At 42.0% G+C, this 12,567-nt stretch overlaps 2 protein-coding genes across 3 annotated transcripts in view; one reads left to right on the top strand and one right to left on the bottom strand.

Annotated features, from left to right (window-relative positions):
- The window catches only part of SRPX (sushi repeat containing protein X-linked), a 99,171-nt gene that overhangs the window by 3,819 nt on the left and 82,785 nt on the right, over positions 1-12,567 (bottom strand). For both annotated transcript variants that reach the window (XM_081222099.1, XM_081222100.1), the window contains one exon: positions 7,537-7,658. In XM_081222099.1, the coding sequence (XP_081078225.1) occupies positions 7,537-7,658 (122 nt within the window). The remainder of the gene's footprint in view (positions 1-7,536; positions 7,659-12,567) is intronic.
- SYTL5 (synaptotagmin like 5) overlaps positions 1-12,567 on the top strand; it is a 258,849-nt gene that overhangs the window by 221,353 nt on the left and 24,929 nt on the right. The gene's annotated exons all lie outside the window — the stretch shown is intronic.

Genomic DNA, 12,567 nt, shown 5'->3' with positions numbered 1-12,567 from the left:
GATAAAAAGGGACCTACTGTATAGCACAAGGAACTATATTGAATATCTTGTAGTGACCTATAATGGAAAAGGAAATAGGAAAAAAACTTAATGAAACAAAGATAGGTAATTTACCTGATAAAGAGTTAAAAGTAATGATTATAGGGCTTCCCTGGTGGCGCAGTGGTTGAGAGTCCGCCTGCCGATGCAGGGGACACGGGTTCGTGCCCCTATCCCGGAAGATCCCACATGCCGCGGAGCGGCTGGGCCCGCGAGCCATGGCCGCGGAGCCTGTGTGTCCGGAGCCTGTGCTCCGCAACGGGAGAGGCCACAGCAGTGAGAGGCCCGCGTACAGCAAAAAAAAAAAAAAAAAAAAAAAGTAATGATTATAAAGATGCTCACCAAACTCACAAGAATGGGTGAACATGGGGAACTTCAAAGCGATAGAAAATATCAAAAAGTACCAAAGAGAAGTCACAGAGCTGAAGAATACAGTAAAGTGAAAAATACACTAGAGGGGTTCAAGGGCAGGTGAAGCAGTAGAAAGTACTGGCAAACTCAAAGACAAGGCAGTGGAACTCACCCAGAGAACTAAAAAAAAAAATTTTTTTTTTTTATTAAGATAACTTAAGGGCTTCCCTGCTGGCGCAGTGGTTGAGAGTCCACCTGCCGATGCAGCGGACGCGGGTTCGTGCCCCAGTCTGGGAAGATCCCACATGCCGCGGGGCAGCTGAGCCCATGAGTCATGGCCGCTGAGCCTGTGCATCCAGAGCCTGTGCTCTGCAACGGGAGAGGCCACAACGGTGAGAGGCCTGTGTACTGCAAAAAAATAAAAACAAATAAGAGATTTATGGGACACTATCAAGCACACTAACATTCACAGTATAGGGATCCTAGCAGGAGAATAGACAAAGAAGCAGAAAACTTATTTTAATAAACAACAGCTGAAACCTTCCCTAACCTGGGGAGAAAAACAGACATCCAGATCCAAGAAGCCAAGAGAGTTCCAAAAAAAGAGGAACCCAAACAAACCCATGTCAAGACACATTATAATTAAAATATAAGAAGCTTCAAGTCATGGAGAGAATCTAATGAGAAAAAACAGCACGTTACATACAAGAGAATCCCATAAAAATATCAGATTTTTTCAGCAGAAACATAGCAGGCCAGAGGGAGTGAAACAGTTTATTCTCCTGAAAGATAAAAGCTTATAACCAAGAATATATTATACTACCCAATAAAATCATTCAGAATTGGAGAGATGAAGAGTTTTCCAGACAAGCAAAAGCTAAGGGGAAGGCCACCAATAAACCAGCCTTATAAGAAATGTTAAAGCGACTTCTTTAAGCTGAAAAGGGCACTCATTAGTAATAAGAAAAAATATCACAGTATAAATCTCACTGTTAAAAGGTAGGTATACTATGATAAAGGAGGCAAGAATATACAATGGAGCAAAGACAGGCTCTTCAATAAATGGTGCTGGGAAAACTGTACTGCTACACTTAAGACAGGAAAATTAGAACATTTTCTAACACCATATACAAAAATAAACTCAAAATGGATTAAAGACTGAAAGGTAAGAACAAATCCTATAAAACTCCTAGATGAGAACACTAGGGAGAATACTCCTAGGGAAAACACTGTGACATTAATCACAGCAATACATTTTTGGATTTGTCTCCTAGAGTCATGGAAATAAACAACCAAATAGGACCTAATTAAATTTAAAACCTTTTGCACAGCAATGAAAACCACAAACAAAATGAAAAGACAACTTATGGACTGGGAGAAAATATTTACAAACAATGCAACTGACGAAAGGTTAATATCCAAAATATACAAACACCTCATATCAAAAAACACCTCATTATCAAAAATACAACCCAATATCCCTACCCAATGGGCAGGATACCTAAATAGACAATTCTTCAAAGAAGACATACAGGGCTTCCCTGGTGGCGCAGTGGTTGAGAGTCCACCTGCCGATGCAGGGGACACGGGTTCGTGTCCCAGTCCGGGAAGATCCCACATGCCGCAGAGCGCCTGGGCCCGTGAGCCATGGCCACTGAGCCTGCGCGTCCGGAGCCTGTGCTCCGCAACGGGAGAGGCCACAGCAGAGAGAGGCCCGCGTACCGCAAAAAAAAAAAAAAAAAGGGCAGGAGACCTAAGTAGACATTTCTCCAAAGAAGATATACAGATTGCCAACAAACACACGAGAGAATGCTCAACATCATTAATCATTAGAGAAATGTAAATCCAAACTACAATGAGATATCACCTCACACCAGTCAAAAAGACCATCATCAAAAATCTACGAACAATAAATGCTGGAGAGGGTGTAGAGAAAAGGGAACCCTCTTGCAGTGTTGGTGGGAATGTAAACTGGTACAGCCACTATGGAGAACAGTATGGAAGTTCCTTAAAAAACTACAAATAGAACTACCATATGACCCAGCAATCCCACTCCTGGGCATACACCCAGAGGAAACCATAATTAGAAAAGATACATGCACCCCAATGTTCACTGCAGCACTATTTACAATAGCCAAGACATGGAAGCAACCTAAGTGTCCATGAACAGAGGAATGGATAAAGAGGATGTGGTACATATATACAATGGAATATTAATCAGCCATAAAAAAGAATGAAAGAATGCCATTTGCAGCAACATGGATTGACCTACAGATTATTATACTAAGTGAAGTAAGTCAGAGAAAGACAAATATCATATGATATCACTCATATGTGGAATCTAATTTTTTAAAAAATGACACAAATGAACTTATTTACAAGTGAAACAGACTTACAGATATTGAAAACAAACTTATTGTTACCAAAGGCGAAGTGTGGGGGGGAGGGATAAATCAGGAGCTTGGGATCAATATATACACACTCCTATATATAAGATATGTAATCAACAAGGACCTCCTGTATAACACAGGGAACGCTACTCAATATTCTGTGATAACCTCTATGAGAAAAGAATCTTAAAAAGAATGAATATATGGATTTGTATTAGTGAATCAGTTTACTGTACACCTGAAACTAACATGACATTGTAAATCAACTATATTCCAATAAAACAAAAAAAAGAGGGCTTCCCTGGTGGCGCAGTGGTTGGGAGTCCGCCTGCCGATGCAGGGGATACGGGTTCCTGCCCCAGTCCGGGAAGATCCCACATGCCGCGGAGCAGCTGGGCCCGTGAGCCATGGCCGCTGAGCCTGCGCGTCCGGAGCCTGTGCTCCGCAAGGTGAGAGGCCACAACAGTGAGTGGCCCGCGTACCACCAAAAAAAAAAAGAAAACATGCATGCACCCCAGCATTCAAAGCAGCACTATTTACAATAGCCAAGACATGGAAGCAACCTAAGTGTCCATTGACAGATAAATGGATAAAGAAGATTTGGTACACGTATACAATGGAATATTACTCAGCCATAAAAAAGAATGAAATAATGCCATTTGCAGCAACATGGATGGACTTAGAAATTATCATATTAAGTGAAGAAAGACAAAGGTAGGCAAATATCATGACATCACTTATATGTAGAATCTAAAAAAATGATATAAATGAACTTATTTTTACAAAACAGAAATAGACTCACAGATATAGAAAACAAACTTATGGTTACCAAAGGGGATAGTAGGGGGTGGGGAGGAGGGGGAGAAATTAGGAGTTTTGGATCAACACATATACACTACTATATATAAAACAGATAGAAACAACAAGGACCTACTTTACAGTACAGGGTACCATGTTCAATATCTTATAATAACCTATAATGGAAAAGAATCTGAAAAAGAATACATATATATAACTGTATGACTTTGTTGTATACCTCAAACTAACAAAATTGTCAATTAACTACTTCAATTTAAAAATGGTTAAAATAAAAAGATTTTTAATTTTAAAGGTAGATATATTAGTAAAAGTAGTGGATTTATAAAGCTAATATAAAGGTTAAAAGACAAAAGTGGTAAAATAACTACAATAACTGCTTAAGGGATACACAGGATTAAAAGATAAAAATGTGACATCAAAAACAAAACGTGTGTGGAGCTTTAGAATGCCTTCAAACTTAAGTTGTTATATTTATAATGGTCCATTTTAAGTTGATAAGTTAAATGTAAGCTTCATGGTGACCAGAAACCTATAATAGATACACAAAAGATAATGAGAAAGGAATCTAAGCATACCACTAAATTCATCAAATCACACAGGAAGAGAATAGAGAAGAATGTAACAGAGGAACTATAAAACAGCCAAAAAACAATTAACAAGATGGCAGTAAGTATCTACCTATCAATAATTTAAGTGGACTAAATCCCCTAATCAAAAGAAAGAGCAGCTGAATGGATAAAAAAAACCACCTATCTATATGCTGCCTACAAGGGACTCACTTCAGATGTAAAGACACACACAAAGTGAAGGAATGGAAAAATATATTCTATGCAAATGGAAACCAAAAGTAAGCTGGATCACTGTTCTTATATCAGACAAAATAGACTTTAAAACAAAGACTATAATGAGATAAATAAGGGTAATATATAATGATAAAGAGTTCAATCAAACAAAAGGGTATAATATTTGTAAATATATATGCAACCAACATAGGAGCACTTAAATGTATAAAGCAAATATTAACAGACCTAAAAGGGAAATAGTAGGACAATGATAGTAGGGGACTTTAATATCCAGCTTACAACACTGGATAGATCATCCAAACAGAAAATCAGTAACGAAACAGCCTTTAACACGTTATACCACATAGGTTTAAACAGATACATACAGAATATCCCATCCAAACAATAGAATATATAGTCTTCACGTGCACATGGAACATTCTCTGGGATAGATCACGTTAGGCTATAAAACAAGTCTTAATTTAAAATGACTGAAATCATATCAAGCATCTTTTAAGATAACAATGTATGAAACTAGAAATCAAATATGGAAGAAAACTGGAAACATTTATAAATAATGTGGAGATTAAACAGTGTGTTACTGGGCAATCACTGGATCAAAGAGAAGTCAAAAAAATACCTTCAGTCAAATGAACATGGAAATAAAACATAACAAAACTTATGAGATGCAGCAAAAGCAGTTCTAAGAGAGAAGTTCAGGGCAATAAATACTTATCAAGAAACAAAAATCTCAAAACAACCTAACTTTACACCTGAAAGAAATAGAAAACAAAGCCCAAAGTTAGTAGAAGTTAGGAAATAATAAGGATCAGAGCAGAAATAAATGAAGAGACTAAAAAGATAATAGAAAAGACCAATGAAGCAAGAGCTGGTTCTTTGAAAAGGTGAAATTGATAAACCTTTAGGCTACACTCACCAAGACAGAGGGGGCTCAAATAAAAATCAGAAATGAAAGAAGAGACATTACAACTGATACCACAGCTATACAAAGGATGAGAGACTATTATGAACAATTATATGCCAACAAATTTGACAGCCTAGAAGAAGCAGATAAATTCCTAGAAAAATACAACCTTTCAAGACTGAATCATGAAGAAATAGAAAATCTGAACAAATTACTATTAAGGAGATGGAATCAGTAATCAAAAACAAAAAGTCCAGGACCAGATGGTTTCACTGGTGAATTCTACCAAACATTCAAAGAATTAATACTAATCCTTCTCAAACTCTTCCAAAAACTAGAAGAGGAGGTAACATTTCAAAACTCATTTTACAAAGCCACCATTAGCTGGTAACCAAAACCAGACAAGGACACAAGAAAATTACATGCCAATATCCCTGGTGAACACAGATGCAAAAATCTTCAACAAAATATTTGTAAACAGAATTCAACATACATTAAAAGGATCATACAAGTGAGATTTACTCCAGAGATGCAAAGATGGTTCATCTACAAATAACCATGTTATACCATATTAACAAAATGAATGATAAAAATCATAATCTTAATAGCTGCAGAAGAAGCATTTGACAAAATTCAGCATCCATTTATGATAAAAACCTCTCAACAAAGTGGGTATAGAGGGAACATAACTCGACATAATAAAGGCCATATATAAACACGCCCACAGCTAACTTCACACTCAATGGTGAAAAGCTGAAAGCTTTTCCTCTAGGATCAGGAACAAGCCAAGGATGCCCACTCTCGCCACTTGTATTCAATATGGTATTGTTAGTCCTAGCCAGACTCAGTAGGCAAGAAAAATGGGGGAAAAAGGCATCCAGATTGGAAAATAAAGTAAAACTATCATTATTTGCAGATGTCATGATATTATACATAGAAAACCCTAAAGAATCCATCAAAAAGCTGTTAGATTAATAAACCAATTCAGTAAAGTTGCAGGATATAAAATAAATATACAAAAATCTCGTGCATTTCTATACACTAATAAGACAGTAACAAAAAGAGAAATAAAGAAAAATAAGTTTTATATTTGTATGAAAATGAATAAATACCTAGGAATAAACTTAGCCAAGGAGTTGAAAGACGTGTACACTGAAAACAATAGGACATTCCCAGTCTCCCTTGAAGGCTGATTGCAATCATGTGATGAGTTCTGGCCAAGGGACTGAGAGACAGCAATTTTATGCTTCCATTATGAAGCCAAAAAAAAGTGGCATGGTTTATTTTTACTCTTTTCCCCCTTTGCAGAAACCAGAAAGTAATGTATTCTGGGATATTGATGCTACAGGATGGTGGAGCCACCAAGAGCTTGGGACCATGAGATTATATAGAACAGAGATCTGCCCCCTCCCTTGCAGAGCGTGAGAGAAAAAGGTGAGAAATGAAGATTTTGAGGAGCTCTGCTTTACGCTAATTGTCCTTTTCACAGTGGTCAAAATATACAAGTAAAAATTTGGGGGCTTCCCTGGTGGCGCAGTGGTTGAGAGTCCGCCTGCCGATGCAGGGGACACGGGTTCGTGCCCCGGTCTGGGAAGATCCCACATGGCGTGGAGCGGCTGGGCCCATGAGCCATGGCCGCTGAGACTGCACGTCCGGAGCCTGTGATCCACAACGGGAGAGGCACAACAGTGAGAGGCCCGCGTACCACAAAAAAAAAAAATTGGGGTTGCTCTGAAATTACCTTTTGGCTGTTGAATTCTGCTTTTTTAATGAACCATTACTGAGTCTGAACACCATGATTCTGGCTTTTTAAGTGTTACCAAAAGTTGTTAAAATGGGACTATGGACAAGTGCCCTGGAAGCATGGGGGATAAAAGAGGCCAAGCCTGGAAAGGCTAAATTGGAGGCCTGCCCTCTTAAGAAGACCAAGGATTGCTTAAATCCTTTTTGCATTCTGTCCCCTTCCTGTCCCACTCCCACCAAGGGAAAAAAAACAAAGATAAAGCAAAAACACCTGGAGGGGGAAGGAACCCTGGTAATTACCCACTGCATCATGTATTTGGACAAGCAGCCACATGCCAATTAATATTGTTATAATACTCCCAGAATAAAAGTAATTAAAGGTTGAAGGTTGCCTGGAATCAAGAATGAATAGAGAGAAATTAGGGAACCTGATCAGAAAAAAGCACTTTTATAGGTAATAGCACTTAAGAACAAAACTTGCCCCTACCTGAGCTGCAGAGCTAGGGCTGGAGGCATAATCTTTGCTCCTATCCTGCCGATGAGGGTCGGGAACACACCTACCAGCTCCACTACGGTGATGTGTCGAAGATCCAGGCCACATTGTGCTTGCTGGAAAAAACCAAAACAAAACAAAACAACCCCCCCCCCCACCAAGCAGGGAGGTGTGAGCATGGCTAAAGAAAATTCCATGTCAAACTACAGACCCACAGGAGCAGCACTGTTCTGTTTGGGGAAGTTTATTTGCCCACTCCAAACTGTCCTGAAGATAGCTGAGAAATTCGAGTTCAACTAGTGGCTATAAAACCTAAATACCTTCCTAGAGGAATCATTCAGAAATGGCTTGGCAATGAGATTTTGAAAACCTAAGCAAAATGGCAGTGTATGTATTTCCAGATGGGCTGAGACTTTGCATGAGCCAAGTTTCCTAAAAAGTGTCCAAGACCACCCCCAGAGGATTCTAATTTGTCTTTGCAAGGACAAAAGAATATTTCCAGTGTCCCACTATCTGCCCTTGTTTTCACCCCTCACACCCACCTTCCCGAAGCCCCCCCAACATGAGCATGGTGAAGAAATAAGGATAAGCGATTCCAACCCTCATCTGATGCCTTGGTTTTTTACATCTGGTGACCTGGCCTTGACAGTTGCCACCCAGGGAGAGCCCTTGATGGCCTGGCATTCCTGGGTCCCATGCGACTCTGACAGTTCTTGGTAGGCTACCACCCCTGGGGCATTGCACAGACAGCAGACTGAAACACACTCCCAGTTTCTGTGGAAGAGGCCTCATATTTTGTCCTGGATCATCAACCTTAAGGGCAGGCTTCAGGCTTGGCATACATCTAGAGGCCTATAGAGAGGCCCTCGGGGAACGTAGGCCAGGGATGCCATCTTTGTGTTCTCCCTCGGGAGATTTCCCCTGCTACATCCAGGCAGGGGAGGTGATACATGGTCCCACCCACTACAGATTGAGGCTCCTGGCCCTTCCAGACCAGAAAGCCTGTTTGGGAAAATTTGAGAGCTGCCTGAAGTGGGCCCTCCCAGTGCCACCCAGGCAGGAGCCCAAGTTGAAGCCCTAGGCACTGTGGAGTGTGGCCCCCATCTGATAGGAAGTGTCTGTGAGAACACCTGGAAGGTGTGTAACCCAGCAACTCTTAAGCTGAGAGGAGGGTGGGCAGAGCTGATGGCTGCCGGGGCAAACAAACTGGCCCTGTTCAGCCAGGGAACTTGCGGCATGAGTTGGCTTGACAAGGCCACCAACAAAGAGCATTAGTGGCATTTGAGGTGTTTTTCCTGCTGTGCCCAGGAAGGGAAACTGATTCACAACCTCACTTATTACTGAATACTACCTTCAGACCACCTGACCAAGGAATCTAACCCTAACACACAGGAAGCTGCATCGCCCATCTAACAGCTATGCTTACGGTGGCGCTTGAGTAAAGTACAGCCCATGGCTTTCTCTGTCTGCAAAGGAAAACTGGTGGCCTCACCTAACCAAAATATTCAGTGCACACTCTTGCCTGATTTGAGTCCCCAGACAATAAGCCATGCAGGCCCTAGGTCCCATCCTGCTGCTTTGTCAGGGCAGGGAAGCTAATTCATAGCCCCACCTACGGCTGGGTATAGTAGTACCCAGTACAAAGCATTTAGTAAGCCTGACCAGAATCCAGACAGTCATGAAGCCCATCCTACAACTGCATTTGGGCAGGGAACCAAGATAGCAGTCCTATCCAGCTGCTCTCAGCCAGTGGCACGCCCCCACCCCTAACCTCAGAGCTCGAACAGATGCCTTGCCCAAACTGACCCTAATAATGGGCTCCACCTTCCCAAGGATGTTACCAGCAGACATGTCCAGAAACCTAAACAGAGCTGACTGGTGAAGAATTGTCTCTGCCAAAGTAAACCTGAAAGTCTGCAAAAAGAGATCACTTATTCAAATGAACAGACACTGGTATAAAGAAACAAGGATCATGAAAAAGCAAGTATGTATGATACCACCAAAGTAATAAAGGGCCAATAACTGACCCTAAGAAAATGGAGAGCTATGAACTTTCAAAGAATTCAGAATAATCATCTTAAAGAGGTTTCGTGAGCTACAAGAACAGACAACTAAATGAAATTAGAGAAGTAAACCAAATGAGTTCAACAAAGAAATATAAACCATGAAAAAAATCGTAGAGCTGAAGAATAGAATAACTGAACCAAAGAATTCAATAGAGATCTTTGTACTTCCCTGGTGGTGCAGTGGTTGAGAATCCGCCTGCCAATGCAGGGGACACGGGTTCGAGCCCTGGTCCGGGAAGATCCCACGTGCCATGGAGCAACTAAGCCCGTGAGCCACAACTACTGAGCCTGTGCTCTAGAGCCCGCGAGGCACAACTACTGAAGCCCGTGTGCCACAACTACTGAAGCCCACGCACCTACAGCCCGTGCTCCCCAACAAAGAGAAGCCACCGCGATGAGAAGCTCACGCACCACATCGAAGAGTAGCCCCTACTTGCCACAGCTAGAGAAAGTCCGCGCACAGCAATGAAGACCCAATGCAGCCTAAAATAAATTAAGAAAAAAAAAAGAAAGAGCTTCAAAAGCAGACTCAACCACGCAGAAGAATCAGAATCCTGGAAAACAGGACATTTGAAATTACCCAGTCAGAGGAACAAAAAGGAAAAATAATGAAAAAAGATTGAAGGGAGCCTAAGGGACTTATGGTACACAAAGAAAAATATTCGAATTTTTGGAATTCCAGAAGGAGAAAAGGGACAAAAAGTGTATTTAAGTCAATAATGGCTGAAAACTTTCCAAACCTGGGGAGAGAACTAGACATCCAGATCCAAAAGGCCCAAAGGATCCCAAATAGGTTGAACCCAAATAGGGCTACACCAGGACATATTATAATTAAATTTTCAAAAGTCAAAGCCAGGGCCTCCCTGGTGGCGCAGTGGTTGAGAGTCCGCCTGCCGATGCAGGGGATACGGGTTCGTGCCCCGGTCCGGGAGGATCCCATATGCCGCGGAGCGGCTGGGCCCGTGAGCCATGGCCGCTGAGCCTGCGCATCCGGAGCCTGCGCATCCGGAGCCTGCGCATCCGGAGCCTGTGCTCCGCAACAGGAGAGGCCGCAGCGGTGAGAGGCCCGCATACCGCAAAAACAAAAACAAAAACAAAACAAACAAAAAAAAAAAGTCAAAGCCAAAGAATTTTAAAAGCAGCAAGAGAAAAGAGAGAAGTTACATACAAGGGAACCTCCATAAGACTATCAGTGGATTTCGTAATGGAAAATTTTCAGACTAGAGGAGAATGGTAGGACATATTCAAAATACTAGGGGGGGAGGGGGATTTCCCTGGCAGTCTAGTGGTTAAGACTTTGCCTTCCAATGCAGGGGGTGTGGGTTCAATCCCTGGTTGGGGAGCTAAGATTCCACATACCTCACAGCCATAAAACCAAAACATAAAACAGAAGCAATATTGTAACAAATTCAATAAAGACTTTAAAAATGGTCCACATGAAAAAAAAATCTTAAAAAAAATATTGGGGGGAAAACTGTCAACCAAGAAATTCTACATCCAGTGAAGCTCCCCTTCAGAAATAAAAGAGGGATAAATACTTTTCCTAAATAACGAAAGCTGAGAAAATTCATCATCACTAGATGTGCTTTACGAGGAACGTTATAGGAAGTTCTTTGAGTGGAAGTACAGTCAGCCATCCATATCCACGGGTTCTGCATCCACAAATTCAACCAATCGTGGACCACGTACTATGTGTACAACTGGAGGATCCTTGGATGTGGAACCCACAGATACAGAGGGCTGACAATGGGACAGATTTTGGTGTCCGCAGCAAGTCTTGCAACCAGTTCCCTGCAGATACTGAGATAAATATAAAAGGATGATAATTAACATCATAAAAACATAAGACAGTGTAAAACTCACTGCTATGGAAAATATAGTCAAACTTGGATTCTGTAATATGGTAATAGTGGTATGTAATTCACTTACAGCTCTAGTTTAAAAGTTACAAAACAAACATGGTCAATGGAGACAAGATGGCAGAGTAGGGGAACGTGAGCTCACCCCTTCTTACAAAAACACCAAAATCTCAACTAACTGCTGAACAACCATCAACAAAAAATATGCGGAAGGGACTTCCCTGGTGGCACAGTGGTTAAGAATCCACCTGCCAATGCAGGGGACAGGGGTTCGAGCCCTGGTCCAGGAAGATCCCACATGCCACAGAGCAACTAAGCCCGTGTGCCACAACTACTGAGCCTGTGCTCTAGAACCCACAAGCCACAACTACTGAGCCCACATGCCGCAACTACTAAAGCCTGTGCTCGGCAACAAGAAGCCACCGCGATGAGAAGCCTGCACACCGCAATGAAGAGTAACCCCCGCCTGCAACTAGAGAAAGCCCACACACAGCAACAAAGACCAAATGCAGCAAAAATAAATTAAAAAAGAAAACAAAACACTGGAACCTACCCAAAAAGATACCCTACATCCAAAGACAAAGCCCCAACAAGATGGTAGGAGGGGCACAATCAAATCCCATACCCACTGGATGGGTGAACCACAAACTGGAAAATAATTATACAACAGAAGTTCTCCCACAGGAGTGAAAGTTCTGAGTCCCACATCAGGCTCCCCAGCCGGGGGGTCTGACAATGGGAGGAGGAGCCCCCAGAGAATCTAGATTTGAAGGCCAGTGATGTTTGATCACAGGAATTCCACAGGACTGGGGGGAAACAGAAACTCTACTCTTGGAGGGCACACACGAGGTCTCATGCTCACCAGGACACAGGTGAAAAAGCAGTGATCTCATAAGAGACTGGGCCAGATGTACCTGCTAGTACTGCAGGGTCTCCTGTAGAGGCGGGGGCGGGAGGGGGCAGCTGCGGCTCACTGCGAGGACAAAGACACTGGTAGCAGTAGTTCTGGGATGTACTCATTGGCATGAGCCCTCATGGAGGACGCCATTTTCTCATCAAGACCTGGCCCCACACAACAGCCTGTAGGCTCCAGTGCTGGG

The sequence above is a fragment of the Mesoplodon bidens genome, assembly GCF_964165515.1.
Source record: "Mesoplodon bidens genome assembly, chromosome: X".
In the NCBI taxonomy this organism is placed as follows: Eukaryota; Metazoa; Chordata; class Mammalia; order Artiodactyla; family Ziphiidae; genus Mesoplodon; species Mesoplodon bidens.
This window is presented reverse-complemented; position numbering and strand designations above follow the sequence as displayed.